Here is a 19,008-nt window from a genome sequence, read left to right on the forward strand (position 1 = left end):
TTGCTCCATATTGACATGATAGCATCACACAGTTGCTGCTGATTTGTCGGCTGTACAACCATGATGTCAATCTCCCGTTCCACCACATCCCAAAGCTGCTCTATTGGATTGAGCTCTGGTGACTGTGGAGGCCATTTGAGTACAGTGAACTCATCGTCATGTTCAAGAAACCAGTCTGAGATGATTCACGCTTTATGACATGCTGCGTTATCCTGCTGGAAGTAGCCATCAGAAGATGGAGACACTGTGCTCATAAAGGGATGGACATGGTCAGCAGCAATACTCAGGTAGGCTGTGGTGTTGATGCTCAATTGGTACTAATGAACCCAAAGTGTGCCAAGAAAATCTCCCCCACACCATTACACCACCACCACCAACCTGAACCGCTGATACAAGGCAGGATGATCCATGCTTTCATGATGTTGATGCCAAATTGTGAGCCGATCATCTGAATGTGTCAGCAGAAATGGAGACTCATCAGAGCAGCAACGTTTCTCCAATCTTCTATTGTCCAGTTTTGGTGAGTCTGTGTGAATTGTAGCCTCAGTTTCCTGTTCTTAGCTGACAGGAGCGGCACCCGGTGTGCTCTTCTGCTGCTGTAGCCCATCCGCCTCAAGGTTGGACATGTTGTGTGTTCAGAGATGCTCTTCTGCAGAGCTCGGTTGTAGCGAGTGCTTATTTGAGTTACTGTTGCCTTTCTATCAGCTGGAACCAGTCTGGCCATTCTCCTCTGACCTCTGGCAACAACAAGGCATTTGCGACTGCCGCTCACTGGATATTTCCTCTTTGTCGGAGCATTCTCTGTAAACCCTTGAGATGGTTGTGCGTGAAAATCCTAGTAGATCAGCAGTTTCTGAAATACTTAGAGCAGCCCGTCTGGCAGCAACAACCATGCCACGTTCAAAGTCTCTTAAAACCCCTTTCTTCTCCATTCTGATGCTCACTTTAAACTGCAGCAGATCGTCCTGACCATGTCTACATGCCTAAATGCATTGGGCTGCTGCCATGTGATTGATTATAAATTTGCCAACGAGCAGTTAGGCAGGTGTACCTAATAAAGTGGCCGGTGAGTGTATGTGTGTTTACAGTACTCAGCATAATTGAGTACAGCCTATTTCATAAAAATGAACATGTTTCTCTGTTTCTCAGTGAATATTGGCAGTGTATTTTGGTGCATTTAAACAGAACAGATTCATTAAACAGATATATTTATTAACATAATATTTTAGTCACCAAACATATTTAGAAATTGAAAGATAATACAATTAAATTCAAGCAAAACATTGCAAAAAAATGACAACCTACAAAATTTCAACTCTATTTTTAAATTTTTTTTGCCTCTCTTGATTTTCCCTCTTTGTCAAATTTGTATTTAATAATTTTTTATGACAAATAAATTTGGCTGTGCTAGTTTTTGCAGCGTTATCATAAGTTATTTTATCAGATAAGCTCCAGATTTGGCTTCAGTAGTGACTAATGTAATGCATATGCACAAATATAATATTGTAGAACTGCCTATAAAAATATGAGTTTGAAAGAGAGATTTGTGAGGGGTGTACTTATGTATGCTGAGCACTGTACATATGTGTGTCTGTATGTATGTACATGTATGTTCTGACCTTCTGTCTTTTTCCCTGCGCAGGCTGGGTCGTATCCCGGTGCTGCTGGTCTCAGTGTTGTCAGTGCTGGTGTTTGGTCTGGCTGTGGCGTTCTCGGTGGACATGTCCATGTTCAGCACGCTACGCTTCTTTGAGGGATTCTGCCTGGCTGCTGTCAGACTGACGCTTTATGTCCTCAGTAAGTCTACAACCTAAAAAAATAAAATGAATATATATATATATATATATATAATTCAGTCAGTTTTAATTAGTTTTAGAGGCAGATTTACTACATTTTGTTAGTTTCTATATTTTGAAAATATCTAGTTTTAGTTTAGTTTTTATTAGTTTCAGTTTTTTTCTAAATGAGGATATTTGTTAGGTGCAAGATTCAAAATCAACAGGATAAATATTGGATAATTAAAACTCAGTCATACATTTTTTGAATCGTGTATTCAGAGGACACTATCATCTACCACAACCATCTACCCATCCTCAAACTCAAATACAGCAGCCTACAGGACAGCAGCCTGAAGTACAATATGTGTGCAAGACTGCTCTGAGGTTAGACACACAGTAGTGATGGGAAGTTCAGATCTTTAACGCGGATGTTTGGACTCAACATTATGTAGTCAGCAATAGTCATTTCAGTCAGTTAAAACATCAGCATGATCTGAAAAATGTCTTACAGTAAAGTTTTGCAACCCAACTGAATCATGATTCACTTATTACGACTTTCTGTTATGAACTAAACTTACGTTGTTCACCAGATCCTCTCATTTAAGCCCTCGGTTTACCCGCGCTGCAGTTGTTTAAGTTTAGTTCAGTCACAGCAGGCTGCACTGTTTGTGTTTGGTTTACTGAATCACGCATGCGCAGTATCATCTGTTCACCGCCTCTCAGTGTAATGTTACTGTTCTAATAACTGCATGAGAGTATATATTGGATTATTTAGAGTCAGAGGGGGTATTAGACTTGTTATAAAGTAAGTAGTTTGTGGATGAGTGCTTACTGGAGATGCGAATCGTTTCAAAAAATTCAGTTCGATTTGGTGAACTAATTCAACTGGTTCACTTAGAAGATCCGGTTAAAAAGATTTGTTTGCGATCGCAATACAGAAAACCCAATATCGGGCACAAATGTGTTAAAGTAATAGTTTAAAGTGTCTGTATTTAATGCTGTCGCCGTGCTGCTGTCATGTCCACTCGTTGCTTTTGTCGCGGGAGCAACAGCGAGGACTGACTGGAGGAGAACCGGCTTGATCTGGCCAATGGCTCTGAGGTGCCGCACGGGTTAAACACCTGCAGTGCTGAGTAAATAGATTTACTTCTAAATGGTTTACAGTAATATTATGTATTAAATACATTTACAAATACGAAAACGAAGGGCGTTTTTGCTATAAGTTTAGTTTCAGTTAGTTTTGTATGTACACAATACAGTTTCAGTTAGTTCTAGTGTTAAAAAAACTCTCGTTTATATTTTTATTTCAGTTAATCATTTATTTCAGTTTTCGTTTGTTTTCGTTAACTATAATAACCTTAATATAAATACAGATGAAGTCTGAATTATTAGCCCCCTGTTTATTTTTTCCCCAATTTCTGTTTATTGGAGAGCAGATTTCTTCAACACATTAATACCATATACCAGTGTTAATAACTCATCTCTAATAGCTGATTGATTTTATCTTTGTCATGATGACAGTAAATAATATTAGACTAGATATTCTTCAAGACACTTCTATACAGCTTAAAGTGACATTTAAAGGCTGAACTAGGGTAATTAGGGTAACTAGGCAGGTTAGGGGAATTAGGCAAGTTATTGTATGATGATGGTTTGTTCTGTAGACTGTCAAAAACAATATAGCTTAAAGGGGCTAATAATATTGACTTTAAATAGTTTTTAAAAAATTAAGAATTGCTTTTATTCTGGCCGAAATAAAACAAATAAGACTTTCTCCAGAAGAAAAAATATTATCAGACATACTGTGAACATTTCCTGACTGTTAAACATCATTTGGGAAATATAAAAAAAAAAAAAAAATTTAAATAATAAAAGGGGGGCGAATAATTCTGACTTCAGCTGTACATAAAAATGCAATGCTATATTTAAATTATAAATAATATATTAAAATATGCTTGGAATTCGGTGGGAACCACAGTTAAGGACACACGTTAACTAAAAATAGGATTTATATTCTTTATATGCTGAATGCCATTAATATGCATTGATTTGCAGTGAAAAGTGTCCTGTTTAATCGAGAGTCTGCTTTAATTGATGATCTGTTTAATTCTCTGCGCTTCACAAAGTGCCTTTCTGATGAGCCCACATTAAGTGCTGCTGATTAAGTGGCTTTTCAGAGGTGTGTGTGCGCGCGCGTGTGTGTGTTTAATCAGCTGAGTTTATTCATTTGCCTTAATGGAGCCACTTTCTGCTTGGCTCACATGATGTCTGAAGCTTTACAGCGCTCACTTTTATTTATAATGGACATTAAAATGATTTATGAGTGAGAGACTTTAATATATACAGTTGAAGTCAGAATTATTAGCCAGCCTGTATATTTTTCCCCCAATTTCTGTTTAATGAAGAGAAGATTTTAATTAAACACATTTCTAATCATAATAGTTTTAATAACTCATCTCTAATAACTGATTTATTTTATCTTTGCCATGATGACAGGGAATAATATTAGACTAGACATTCTTCAAGACACTAGTATTCAGCTTAAAGTGGCATTTAAAGGCTTCACTAGGGTAATTATGGTAAAGTTAGGGTAATTAGGCAAGCTATTGTATAACAGTGGTTTGTTCTGTAGACCCATGGTTCCCAAAGTGGAGGTCAGGAGACAATAAGGAGTGGTGAAAAATCTAATTCATTTCATTCACAAGAGGGCGACATATTATAGATAATTAAAAATAAACCAATTTTGCTACTTAAAATAAATATGAACTGAAAACAATAATTAAATTAAAAACTCTAAACTAGTTTCATTTTTTATTTGTTAATTATTTTCAAATTTCAATTAGTGTAACCCTAAAAAATAAACTATTAAGAAATATGTAAAGGTGAGGTGAAGTTTAAACATTTGAGGTGGTTAACATGTAACATTGTAATTAAAAAACCTTATGTTTTATATAATATAATGCATTTTTATCATTAAAATGTTTATTTATTAAAATGGCACATTTCTAATATTTATTAATTTTAATATTATATTGTGCTGTTTTAATAAATAAACATTTTAATGATAAAAATGCGTTATATTATATAAAACATAAGGTTTTTTAATTACAATGTTACATGTTAACCACCTCAAATGTTTTCTAAATTCTATTTAGAAATTATATTTTTAAATAGTTTCTTTTTTTAAGGTTAGACTAATTGAAAATTAAAAATATTTTTCACAAAACTTTAAAATAATACATTTAAGTATTTAAATATTAATATTTAATTTATATAATAAATATTAACATTTTTAAAATATTTTTTTAACCTTCACTACAAACTGGTGTGAAAAAAATATTTAAAAATGTAAAACAAAATAAAAAAACTGAATGGACAACATTAAAAAACATCACTAAAACAGCGTAATTGTTGTTATATTATTGATATCATATTAAATATTACACATTACATTAATTAAAATCACTAATGAAATCAAAAATACTAGCAGGACTTTAACTTCCACTCTTTTAAAATAAAATAAAAATAATTAATTTATTCTTATAGTAAATAGTACATATTTAAAATCAATCAAGCCTTTATTCAATCAATCAAAAAAATCACTATTGAAGTGAAAAATGTCAAACATTAGCAGGATTTTAGCTTTCATAAAAGAATAAAATACTCATTTGTTCTGACATTTGTCAATTCAGTCACTACAAATCAGGTGTGAAAACACATCTAATATTCACTTTCTTTTCTAAACTCCATTTTCAGTTTTGGTTCAGAGAGCTGTTGATTTTAACACAAAGAGTAATCGGCATCTCTCCTTTCTATAATATCCGCTTGCGGCATGACAAATTAATCTGCTGGGAGATCATTTATAGTAAACACAATGAGTGTATTTCTGCACACACACACACACACACACACACACACACACACACACACACACACACACACACACACACACACTATAATCTACTGTTTTATTCCCCGCTGAACTCCATATGAAAGCCAGAAACTCTTCAGCACAGGCCTGTCTAAAGGGTTAATGCTGACAACTGATGATCAACAATAAAAAATGACACACTGTCCCTCTTAATCCCAACAGGGAAAACCAGCAACAATCAGTAATGCATGATTATCTGCTGTCATGGCTTTCCAATCAATAAATGTGATTATAATGGAAGTCAATGGGGCAAAAACAGAACCAAAGGGGAGTCAATCTGAACAATACGCAAGGGTTCAAATTCCAATATGTGCATGAAAACAGGTGTTTGGAAACATGGCTACTGTCATATATAGTGTATTGTTTTGTTTGTTCTGATCTCTCCACATCTCTCCGTCTCTCAGGGATCGAGTTGTGCTTGCCTAAATGGCGTTTCTCCATGACTATGATCGCCAGTCTGATCATGGTCGGCGGGCAGCTGCTGATGCCCGGTTTGGCGGCGCTGTGTCGTGACTGGCAGATTCTGCAGATTGTGATCATCGCCCCGTTTGTGCTCATGTTGCCGTATGTGTGGTAAGACGCTCAGTAAACGCATATAAACGCTGCTTGAGAGGATTCAATTCAGGTTCATTAGTACAGCGCTTTTCACAATAGTTATTGAGTCAAAGCTGCATTAAACGTGCACATTATTACATTACAATCCAAATCAGAAACGTTACGGTTATTAGTTACCATGACTTTATTAGTTATTAATAACTTTAACTGTTAGAAGCTACTAGTAACTAATAAATTAGTTAAAGTTATTATAAATAAGCATAGTTAATCTGCAACTAGGTTTGTAACAATATACCGGTATGACGGTTTACCACGATTTGAACGTGCACGATTATCAAACCATGAACAATTGCATATTAACGGTTTTAACCCTTAAAGACCGAGACAGCCGCCCGCGGCTAAAAATAAGTATTGCTCTTAAATGTTTAATAACTTTTGATCCGCTGATCCGATTCATACAATTCAAAGATTGGCATAAAGAAGATAATCTCAGCTTTCCAGTGCTGTATCACATAACATTCGGGGACTTTCAGAGGCTCCGGAATCAGTGCGGTTACGTCATCAAAATTTGACAACGCTGATTTGACAAAGAAACGCTCGTCACTGTGTCTCCGGACAAACCAGACATGATACATTGATGCATTGTCCCTCCTCCATGCCCAGATTGGTTCAAACTCGCTATATCACAACCAATAAGCATAGGTTTCGCTTTTGTTTGTGGACCAAAAACGAGCTTTTTGAACAACACAGAATGAGAGATAGGCATACATTTATGCGCGGCTAAATAAAACGCAAAAAAAAAAGTTTTGCATGAAATAATTCTCATACTAAGTACTTTTGCATGCACAGCAGCACAGAAACATGACAAAACAGTGACACAGCAAAGACGAACTGCTGCTCTTGCTGTTTTCAAAAGACGCAAATGAAGGTGCAGCTGTTTGTCTGCATTGCAGACAACCATATCCAAATCCATATCCACAGACAACCATATCCATGCTGGCACATAAAACCTAAGGATGTTCCATATTGAATCTAGTTTCGTTATGTAACTATTTATAGTATAGTAAATATTTATATCTATTTTTTACTGAGGATTTGCACCATGTTTATTTGGACTTTATTTGGACTTTGACACATTATTTATTATTTTCTTATTTTTATTTGTTCATTGTAAGTGGTGTTGTTTATAGTAACTGAAAATATATTATTTGGAAAAAGTCAAATTTGCTTCACTGTTCTATTATTTTGTAACATTTGTAACATACCGTATACCGCGAAACCGTCAAACCGTGGTATTGTTTTAGACGATTATCATACCGTAAAAAATTCATACCGTTACAACCCTATATACAACCCCCAATCAGAAAAAGTTGGGACAGTATTGAAAATGCAAAAAAATCACTACTTTCTGTTTTATTAGAGTTTTCCATGCTGTCCCATCCATTCAGCCAATCGGTTCTAGTGGGAGCACGTTTAGCTTAGCTTAGCATAGATCATTGAATCAGATTAGACCATTAGCATCTCGCTCAAAACTGACCAAGGAGTTTAGATATTTTTTGTATTCAAAGCTCGAGTCTTCTGTTGTTACACTGTGTACTAAGACTGAGGGAAAATGAAAAGTTTCTATATTATCTATGCTGATAGGAACTAAACTCTCATTTCAGTGTAATTATCAAGGAGTTTTGCTGATGTACCATTGCTGCAGCAGCGCATTATTACCTCAAACTTGAAAACTCCCATCAATATAACCAATGTAGGAAGTTAGTTAGCTGTGGGCTATTTTCAGGCAGTGTGTAATATTGTGTTGCTGCAGGCATGGTATGACAGTAAAGTTATTGAAGCTGGTCCTTTTTGAGCAAGATCTAATGGTCCAATCTGATTCAATGATCTATGCTAAGCTAAGCTAAAAGTGCTCCCGCCAGACCCGTAGATTGGCTGAATGGATTCAAAGATGTTAAAAGCGTGAAATGTGCCTATTTCCAAAAAAGTGGAGTCTTTAAAGAGGACATTTCATCCAGAAATGAATATTCTGTCATCATCTTCTCATCCTCAATTAGTTTCTGTTGAACACAAAGGAAGATTTACTGAAGATTGCTGGAAAAAACAGCCATTGACCTCCCTGGTATTTTTTGTTTCTACTTTGATGTCAGTAGCTATGTTTCCATTCACCTATTTTGCAAATGCGCATAAAAAAACGGTTGATGGAAACGCCATGATGCGCATAAATGCTTAAAATGTGTGTGAATGGATAAAACGTCAGGCTGAGCACATTATAAAACATCTGGGGCCTCATGTATCAACGCTGCGTACGCACAAAAACTTTGCGTACGCCAGGTTTCACGCTCAGAATCGCTCACGTTTGGATTTACTAACAATGAACTGAACGTGGGAATGTGCGCAGCTCCACGGCAGCTTTCTGGCTGGCGTACGCACATTTTTTGTTCGTGTCTGTTTTATTTCCATTGGCGACTCCTAGAGGCAGTTGTGTTAAATTCCTCTCTACAAAGTGTCTGAGCCTTGCAATGGCAGCTGTATGAGACGGGTTCATCTAGCAGGTATATAAGATTTCCATACCATACAGTTGACCAGCCAAACATTAAAGCACAATTTGCAGCGGTCGCCTGTTTTCCCAATGTAATCTGAGCGATCTACTGCACACACATTGCTATAAAGACACTATCTGAAGATGAACTTGCATACGTGAATCAGAAACATTTCCATTCAATAAATGTGCAAATAAAATATGATGCACAGACTTATTAATCATTCCTACTGGTCTTTCTAGTGATAAATAGTTGGCAAAATCTGATATGTAGCTGGGGAAAAAAGAAGAAAGAGTTCATCAGACGCTGGATTTAAACCGAGTTCATGCTCGAACGTGTCAAAACATGTTGACATGCGTCTTACGAGCTGCGCCACTGAGACTGTTAAGGGTGCTGCAACATTTTACACCTATAAATTACACTATTTCTTTTTTAATTCACTCAGTGCGATGTTCAGACTCAACTGTGTTGGGTCAGTGCGATCACTCAGTGCGATGTTTAACCGCATCAGTTAAACTCTCCCACTCTATTTTTTTCTTTTGTTGTTTATTCCGGAGAACAAACTTGCAAATAACACAGTTTTTCTCCGTCTACCTCCGAATCAGCACCAACAAATTAACTTTCTGTTCAAAGTTTCTCTTCTTGCTTGCTTTTTCCGTTGCTTTTTCGTTGGGTTTTTCCAAAGTAGAGTCATTAGCATATTCATACGGGGGAGGAGGCAGGGAGGGGTTTTGTGCTCGTGCATGTTGCGCTCAGTTTCACGTTCATTCAGATGTACAAAAGAATATGCGTGAGATTCGGCGTACGCAGTGTTTCATACACATTTACAGCTTTGTCCGTACGCAATGTTTTAGTGTGATTTCCACGCAAGTCTTCGTACATGAGGCCCCTGAAATGTTGTTAAGGTCATTATAAAACACCTTACCGTTTCAGTATTATTGTTATTATAACATTAATGACCTCCAGAATCAAGAGCGCCTGTGCTCCGCGTCTGATACCTTTAAACGCCACCGCGTGCTCACTGCATGTCAGGATTGTCTTCTGAGGCGCATTCATTTAGAAAATATTGATGCAGCTTCCCCTACTGCAGCAAATGCAGTTTTTACTGTTGATATTTGGCGCCAGTTAATCAGAAAGTGACTATTTTGTTCGCTTTGACTCGTTGGATGGAAACGCTGCTTCATTCGCACAACTTTTATGCGATAATCCAGTTTTGCACATAAAGTTTATTCGCATTTTGTATGGAAACATAGCTAATGGCTGCTTTTTAAAAGCATTCTTCAATATATCTTGTTTTAGGTTCAACAGTTTGAGGAAATGTTTATTTTTGGGCAAACTGGCCCTTTTTTCAAGATTTATTTACTTGAGAATCAAAATGACTCATTTTTGACAACGTTTCACAACATTTTCAGACTGGTGGAAAGACGATCTCTAAAATACTGTTTCATTCCTATCAATAATGTCAAAATCTACAGTTTAATTCATATCTATATTCTGAGTACACTGAATTGTACAGTTTTATTCTTCATTTTCATTATAATTGTAAGCTGTTTTCCCCTTATTCCCATTTATATTCTGTATTTGAAGAGTTCAGACGTAAAAGCCGCTAAACGCTACTTCCAATGAGATAATGAGACTGAGTGAATGCTTTAGGCACATATTACACCATCAACAAATAGATTTGCTTCAAATCATCCAAATCTCAGTGTCAGCACATTCAGAAATAACAGTTTGTTTGCAAAAGCCGCTAAACGCCACTTGCCTTTGACAGCAAAAGCCGCTATATTCTGAGAACCAATCAGAAGAGCGAATCGAATCAAATGTGTTCAATGTAGCCAGGGGTGCTGTAGGCAAGTTTCAGGTGAGTAAAGTCTAAGAAGGAAAACGATAGTAATTTTATTTTTTTTTTTTGTAGTACAGTTAGCGCTGGAGCCAGAGAGGCAATTGCAGATTAGGAAGGAAAGTGGAGACTAAATAGTTGAGTTTTTAGTGGTTTCTTGAAGACAGCGAGTGACTCTGCTGTTCTGATGCAGTTAGGGAGTTCATTCCACCAACTGGACAGATTGAATGCGAGAGTTCGGGAAAGTGATTTCTTCCCTCTTTGGGATGGAACCACGAGGCAACGTTCATTCACAGAACGCAAGTTTCTGGAGGGCACATACATCTGCAGAAGTGAGAGCAGATAAGAAGGAGCAAAGCCAGAAGTCGCTTTGTAAGCAAACATCAGAGCTTTGAATTTGATGCGAGAGGCAACTGGCAGCCAGTGCAAACGGATGAGCAGCGGAGTGACATGTGCTCTTTTAGGTTCATTAAAGACCACTCGTGCTGCTGCGTTCTGAAGCAGATGAAGAGGCTTGATAGAGTTAGCTGGAAGCCCGGCTAGTAGAGAGTTGCAATAGTCCAGTCTGGAGAGAACAAGAGCTTGAACAAGGAGTTGAGCTGCATGTTCAGATAGGAAGGGTCGGATCTTTCTGATGTTATAGAGTGCGAATCTGCACAATCGAGCAGTTCTAGAAATGTGGTCAGAGAAGTTTAGTTGGTCATCAATCGTTACTCCAAGGCTTTTCACCATTTTGGATGCAGTAATGGTTGCCCCGTCCATCTGGATTGAAAAGTTGTGATGTAGAGTCGGGTTGGCAGAAACTTCACTTGCGAGGTTAAGCTGAAGACGATGATGTCTCATCCAGTTTGAAATGTCTGACAGGCAGGCTGAGATGTGAGCTGGAACCGAGGGATCATCAGGGTGAAAAGAGAGGTATAGCTGGGTATCATCAGCATAGCAGTGGTAGGAGAATCCATGTTTCTGGATGACTGGGATGACTAACCAGATCATTACATATGAAATGAAACTTCTGAACCTAATCAGAGGAGCCTGATAGAAAATGCTCATTTACAAGAAAAGAGTAAAGTGGATTTTATACTCTTTAAAGTGTGAAGTTAATATATATATTCAAATTGTATGTGTATAATCTGCTTGTAGACTTGCATACCATTAGAATAATTACCATATCACAAGAACTGGATAAGTTATATAGTTACTAGATTTTGTCAGGGGTTAACCTAGGTGGAAATTGAGGTCAGGGGTTAACCTAGGTGGAATTTGTGTGACATATGTAGAAATAAGGGAAAAACAGATGACAGAGGTGGAATTTGGGGTCAAGGGTTAAACTAGGAGGGATCTTGTGTAATATATGGAAAACAAAGGAAAACAATTGTTGTCAAATTGTATTTTAAGAGGCCAGCACATTAGTGAGGCAGAATTTTTCAGACAGAGACGCTACTGGGGGTCTCCTGAAAGTTCTCCTTTGTTGTCGACAATAAAGTATATTCTTCTGATATTCATAACCTCCAGACTGAGTTTGATTTAGTAAGAGAAAAACCAAGAAAACCACCACAAGAGCTCTGATGGATTTAGAGGGTTTTGCATCTGAACTCTTCATATGCACCTTAAACTTAAGTTTCATTCCTATACTGTATATATTCTGGAATTGTCCGCCAAACATTACACTTTTATTGCCATCTACAGTATATTGTCATTACACATACCAAGCATTACACTTTCATTACTATCGCTTTTGCAATTACATACGCCAAACATTAATTTTATTCTTATCTCTATTCTGAAACCGTACGCCAAACTTTACAGGTTAATTTCAGATGAAATATGCCAAATGTTTGTTCTGTCATTTCTTTCTTAACTAAATGAATCTAGAGTTCAGCACTAGAAAACAGTGGCGACGTCCTGTTTTGTGTATGAGGGCAGGGGTCTTGCCAGATTAATGAGCTCAGCCAGTTAACGGTGTGTTTGTTTCTCTTGATCAGGATGTTTCCGGAGTCTCTGCGCTGGCTTTTGGCCACTCAACATTACCAAAGAGCCAAGAGACAAATGTACCGCATCGCCCAGAAGAACAACGTCGACACTGCGACAGACCCCAGCGGGATACTCTCAGGTGAGAGACACTGATGATGGCGATGATGATGATGATGGTAGTGAAAGTAATGAAGATGATGATGGGGGTGATGATGATGGTGGTGATGATGTTGTTGATTTTGATGATAGTTATGATGATGATGATGATTATGAGAATGAAGATGATGGTGATTTGGATGATGGTGATGAGTATAGTGAAGGTGAGGATGGCAGAGGTGATGATGATAGGTGAGGTTGATTGTAATGATGGTGTAGAGGAAGATGATGGTGATTGTGGTGAGGATGAGGATGATTTTGATGATAGTTATGATAATGATGATGGTAGTTATGGTGATGATGATAGGGATAAGGATAATGAAGTAGATGGTGATGTTGATAATGATGTGATTTTGATGATGATGGTGGTGTTGATAGTAATGATGGGGATTTTGATGGTGGTGGTGATGGTAATGATGGGGATTTTGATGGTGGTGGTGATAGTAATGACGGGGATTTTGATGGTGGTGGTGATAGTAATGATGGGGATTTTGATGGTGATTTTGATGGTGGTGGTGATGGTAATGATGGGGATTTTGATGGTGGTGGTGATGGCAATGATGGGGATTTTGATGGTGGTGGTGATGGTAATGATGGGGATTTTGATGGTGGTGGTGATAGTAATGATGGGGATTTTGATGGTGGTGGTGATAGTAATGATGGTGATTTTGATGGTGGTGGTGATAGTAATGATGGGGATTTTGGTGGTGGTGGTGATAGTAATGATGGGGACTTTGATGGTGGTGGTGATAGTAATGATGGGGATTTTGATGGTGGTGGTGATAGTAATGATGGGGATTTTGATGGTGGTGGTGATGGTAATGATGGGGATTTTGATGGTGGTGGTGATGGTAATGATGGGGATTTTGATGGTGGTGGTGATGGTGATTTTGATGGTGGTGGTGATGGTAATGATGGGGATTTTGATGGTGGTGGTGATGGTAATGATGGGGATTTTGATGGTGGTGGTGATAGTAATGATGGGGATTTTGATGGTGGTGGTGATAGTAATGATGGGGATTTTGATGGTGGTGGTGATAGTAATGATGGGGATTTTGATGGTGGTGGTGATGGTAATGATGGGGATTTTGATGGTGGTGGTGATAGTAATGATGGGGATTTTGATGGTGGTGGTGGTGGTGATGGTAATGATGGGGATTTTGATGGTGGTGGTGATGGTAATGATGGGGATTTTGATGGTGGTGGTGATAGTAATGATGGGGATTTTGATGGTGGTGGTGATGGTAATGATGGGGATTTTGATGGTGGTGGTGATGGTAATGATGGGGATTTTGATGGTGGTGGTGATAGTAATGATGGGGATTTTGATGGTGGTGGTGATGGTAATGATGGGGATTTTGATGGTGGTGGTGATAGTAATGATGGGGATTTTGATGGTGGTGGTGATGGTAATGATGGGGATTTTGATGGTGGTGGTGATGGTAATGATGGGGATTTTGATGGTGGTGGTGATAGTAATGATGGGGATTTTGATGGTGGTGGTGATGGTAATGATGGGGATTTTGATGGTGGTGGTGATGGTAATGATGGGGATTTTGATGGTGGTGGTGATAGTAATGATGGGGATTTTGATGGTGGTGGTGATGGTAATGATGGGGATTTTGATGGTGGTGGTGATAGTAATGATGGGGATTTTGATGGTGGTGGTGATAGTAATGATGGGGATTTTGATGGTGGTGGTGATAGTAATGATGGGGACTTTGATGGTGGTGGTGATAGTAATGATGGGGATTTTGATGGTGGTGGTGATAGTAATGATGGGGATTTTGATGGTGGTGGTGATGGTAATGATGGGGATTTTGATGGTGGTGGTGATGGTAATGATGGGGATTTTGATGGTGGTGGTGATGGTAATGATGGGGATTTTGATGGTGGTGGTGATGGTAATGATGGGAATTTTGATGGTGGTGGTGGTGGTGATGGTAATGATGGGGATTTTGATGGTGGTGGTGATGGTGGTGGTGATGGTAATGATGGGGATTTTGATGGTGGTGGGGGATTTTGATGGTGGTGGTGATGGTAATGATGGGGATTTTGATGGTGGTTGTGATAGTAATGATGGGGATTTTGATGGTGGTTGTGATAGTAATGATGGGGATTTTGATGGTGGTGGTGATGGTAATGATGGGGATTTTGATGGTGGTGGTGATAGTAATGATGGGGACTTTGATGGTGGTGGTGATAGTAATGATGGGGATTTTAATGGTGGTGGTGATGGTAATGATGGGGATTTTGATGGTGGTGGTGATGGTAATGATGGGGATTTTGATGGTGGTGGTGGTGGTGGTGATGGTAATGATGGGGATTTTGATGGTGGTGGTGATGGTGGTGGTGATGGTAATGATGGGGATTTTGATGGTGGTGGGGGATTTTGATGGTGGTGGTGATGGTAATGATGGGGATTTTGATGGTGGTGGTGATGGTAATGATGGGGATTTTGATGGTGGTGGTGATGGTAATGATGGGGATTTTGATGGTGGTGGTAATGGTAATGATGGGGATTTTGATGGTGGTGGTGATAGTAATGATGGGGATTTTGATGGTTATGGTGATAGTAATGATGGGGATTTTGATGGTGGTGGTGATAGTAATGATGGGGATTTTGATGGTGGTGGTGATGGTAATGATGGGGATTTTGATGGTGGTGGTAATGGTAATGATGGGGATTTTGATGGTGATGGTGATGGTAATGATGGGGATTTTGATGGTGGTGGTGATGGTAATGATGGGGATTTTGATGGTGGTGGTGATAGTAATGATGGGGATTTTGATGGTGGTGGTGATGGTAATGATGGGGATTTTGATGGTGGTGGTGATGGTAATGATGGGGATTTTGATGGTGGTGGTAATGGTAATGATGGGGATTTTGATGGTGATGGTGATGGTAATGATGGGGATTTTGATGGTGGTGGTGATGGTAATGATGGGGATTTTGATGGTGGTGGTGATAGTAATGACGGGGATTTTGATGGTGGTGGTGATGGTAATGATGGGGATTTTGATGGTGGTGGTGATAGTAATGATGGGGATTTTGATGGTGGTGGTGATGGTAATGATGGGGATTTTGATGGTGGTGGTGATGGTAATGATGGGGATTTTGATGGTGGTGGTGATGGTAATGATGGGGATTTTGATGGTGGTGGTGATAGTAATGATGGGGATTTTGATGGTGATGGTGATGGTAATGATGGGGATTTTGATGGTGGTGGTGATGGTAATGATGGGGATTTTGATGGTGGTGGTAATGGTAATGATGGGGATTTTGATGGTGATGGTGATGGTAATGATGGGGATTTTGATGGTGGTGGTGATGGTAATGATGGGGATTTTGATGGTGGTGGTGATAGTAATGACGGGGATTTTGATGGTGGTGGTGATGGTAATGATGGGGATTTTGATGGTGGTGGTGATAGTAATGATGGGGATTTTGATGGTGGTGGTGATGGTAATGATGGGGATTTTGATGGTGGTGGTAATGGTAATGATGGGGATTTTGATGGTGATGGTGATGGTAATGATGGGGATTTTGATGGTGGTGGTGATGGTAATGATGGGGATTTTGATGGTGGTGGTGATGGTAATGATGGGGATTTTGATGGTGGTGGTGATAGTAATGATGGGGATTTTGATGGTGGTGGTGATGGTAATGATGGGGATTTTGATGGTGGTGGTGATGGTAATGATGGGGATTTTGATGGTGGTGGTGATGGTAATGATGGGGATTTTGATGGTGGTGGTAATGGTAATGATGGGGATTTTGATGGTGATGGTGATGGTAATGATGGGGATTTTGATGGTGGTGGTGATGGTAATGATGGGGATTTTGATGGTGGTGGTGATAGTAATGACGGGGATTTTGATGGTGGTGGTGATGGTAATGATGGGGATTTTGATGGTGGTGGTGATAGTAATGATGGGGATTTTGATGGTGGTGGTGATGGTAATGATGGGGATTTTGATGGTGGTGGTGATGGTAATGATGGGGATTTTGATGGTGGTGGTGATGGTAATGATGGGGATTTTGATGGTGGTGGTGATAGTAATGATGGGGATTTTGATGGTGATGGTGATGGTAATGATGGGGATTTTGATGGTGGTGGTGATGGTAATGATGGGGATTTTGATGGTGGTGGTAATGGTAATGATGGGGATTTTGATGGTGATGGTGATGGTAATGATGGGGATTTTGATGGTGGTGGTGATGGTAATGATGGGGATTTTGATGGTGGTGGTGATAGTAATGACGGGGATTTTGATGGTGGTGGTGATGGTAATGATGGGGATTTTGATGGTGGTGGTGATAGTAATGATGGGGATTTTGATGGTGGTGGTGATGGTAATGATGGGGATTTTGATGGTGGTGGTGATGGTAATGATGGGGATTTTGATGGTGGTGGTGATGGTAATGATGGGGATTTTGATGGTGGTGGTGATGGTAATGATGGGGATTTTGATGGTGGTGGTAATGGTAATGATGGGGATTTTGATGGTGGTGGTGATGGTAATGATGGGGATTTTGATGGTGGTGGTGATAGTAATGATGGGGATTTTGATGGTGGTGGTGATAGTAATGATGGGGATTTTGATGGTGGTGGTGATGGTAATGATGGGGATTTTGATGGTGGTGGTGATGGTAATGATGGGGATTTTGATGGTGGTGGTGATGGTAATGATGGGGATTTTGATGGTGGTGGTAATGGTAATGATGGGGATTTTGATGGTGGTGGTGATGGTAATGATGGGGATTTTGATGGTGGTGGTGATAGTAATGATGGGGATTTTGATAGTGATGAGGATGTTGATAATGGTGACGGTGCCATTGAAGGTGATAATGATGAATTTAATCATTGTAATGATGATTATGATGATGGTGAAGATCATGGTGATAGTGATGATGATGATGATGGTGATGGTGAAGATCATGGTGATAGTGATGAGGATGTTGATGGTGATGATGCCTTTGGTAATGATGATGACGATGATATTGAAGATGATTTTTATGATGGTGGTGAGGAATATGATGGGGATGATGAAGATGTTCATGATGATGATGATGGTAATAATGTTGATGATGGTTTTGTAGAGCTGGAGACGGAGCTGCAGCAGAAGCCAAAGACGTCCTGCGTGACGCAGCTGAGCGGCACAAGAAACCTCTGGAAGAACACAGTGGTCCTCTGCGTCAACTCGTGAGTCTCACTTCGACTTGCTCGAGTTCATGATCAGTTTACTGAGGCTTCTCAAACATTTCATTTCTGCATTTGCATTCTACTTGTATTATAGTATTGTATAATACATCAGCGCAGTTTTTTATTTAACCCATTTAATTTCAGTATTTTACATTTAATCAAGTCAGAACTTATTTTTCTAAAAACAAATATGTATTTATTTAAATCATTAAATGACATTGATTTTAAGATTATTTTGATTAATTTACATATTTTGCACTGTTTTCTCTCTAAAACATTTACTCAAATCTACTTCTATTTATTTGATTCTTATATACTTCTCTGCCAATTTCTTCTCTAACAATTTATTGTAATTTAATCAAATTTTTTATTTATATTAATCCAAATTGCATCCTAATTTTCATTCATTCATTTTCTTGTCGGCTTAGTCCCTTTATTAATCCGGGGTCGCCACAGCGGAATGAACCGCCAACTTATCCAGCACGTTTTTACGCAGCGGATGCCCTTCCAGTTGCAACCCATCTCCGGGAAACATCCACACACACATTCACACACACACTCATACACTACGGACAATTTAGCCTACCCAATTCACCTGTACCGCATGTGTTTGGACTGTGGGGGAAACCGGAGCACCCGGAGGAAACCCACGCGAACGCAGGGAGAACATGCAAACTCCACACAGAAACGCCAACTGAGCTGAGCCGATCTGAGGTTCGACCCAGCGACCTTCTTGCAGTGAGGCGACAGCACTACCCACTGCGCCACTGCATTGCCGCATCCTAATTTTTTTATCTACTATATAATTTTGGGGCTAACACTTTACAATAAACTTGCATGAGTTAATGTTAGATGATGCATTTACTAGCATGAACAAACATAAACAATGCATGCGTTACAGTATTTGTTGATGTAAATACAGTTGTTAGTTCATGTTAACTCACGGGGCATTAACTAATGTTAACAAGCATGATTTAGGACGCTGATAATGCAATACTAAATGCTGAACTAGGAATAATAAGTGCTG

The 19,008-nt window shown here is 38.9% G+C and overlaps 2 protein-coding genes across 3 annotated transcripts in view; both read left to right on the forward strand.

Annotated features, from left to right (window-relative positions):
* Nucleotides 1-19,008, forward strand: part of pycr3 (pyrroline-5-carboxylate reductase 3) — a 547,472-nt gene that overhangs the window by 460,014 nt on the left and 68,450 nt on the right. The window lies entirely within an intron of this gene.
* Nucleotides 1-19,008, forward strand: part of LOC100334012 (solute carrier family 22 member 23) — a 41,165-nt gene that overhangs the window by 14,394 nt on the left and 7,763 nt on the right. For both annotated transcript variants that reach the window (XR_012396161.1, XM_073933784.1), the window contains exons 3-6: nucleotides 1,643-1,797; nucleotides 6,114-6,282; nucleotides 12,630-12,757; nucleotides 17,879-17,981. Coding sequence is in view for 1 of the 2 variants with exons in the window: in XM_073933784.1 (XP_073789885.1) it covers nucleotides 1,643-1,797; nucleotides 6,114-6,282; nucleotides 12,630-12,757; nucleotides 17,879-17,981 (555 nt within the window). In the remaining variant the exon portion in view is untranslated. The remainder of the gene's footprint in view (nucleotides 1-1,642; nucleotides 1,798-6,113; nucleotides 6,283-12,629; nucleotides 12,758-17,878; nucleotides 17,982-19,008) is intronic.

This window comes from Danio rerio, chromosome 20 (genome assembly GCF_049306965.1).
Source record: "Danio rerio strain Tuebingen ecotype United States chromosome 20, GRCz12tu, whole genome shotgun sequence".
Taxonomy (NCBI): domain Eukaryota; kingdom Metazoa; phylum Chordata; class Actinopteri; order Cypriniformes; family Danionidae; genus Danio; species Danio rerio.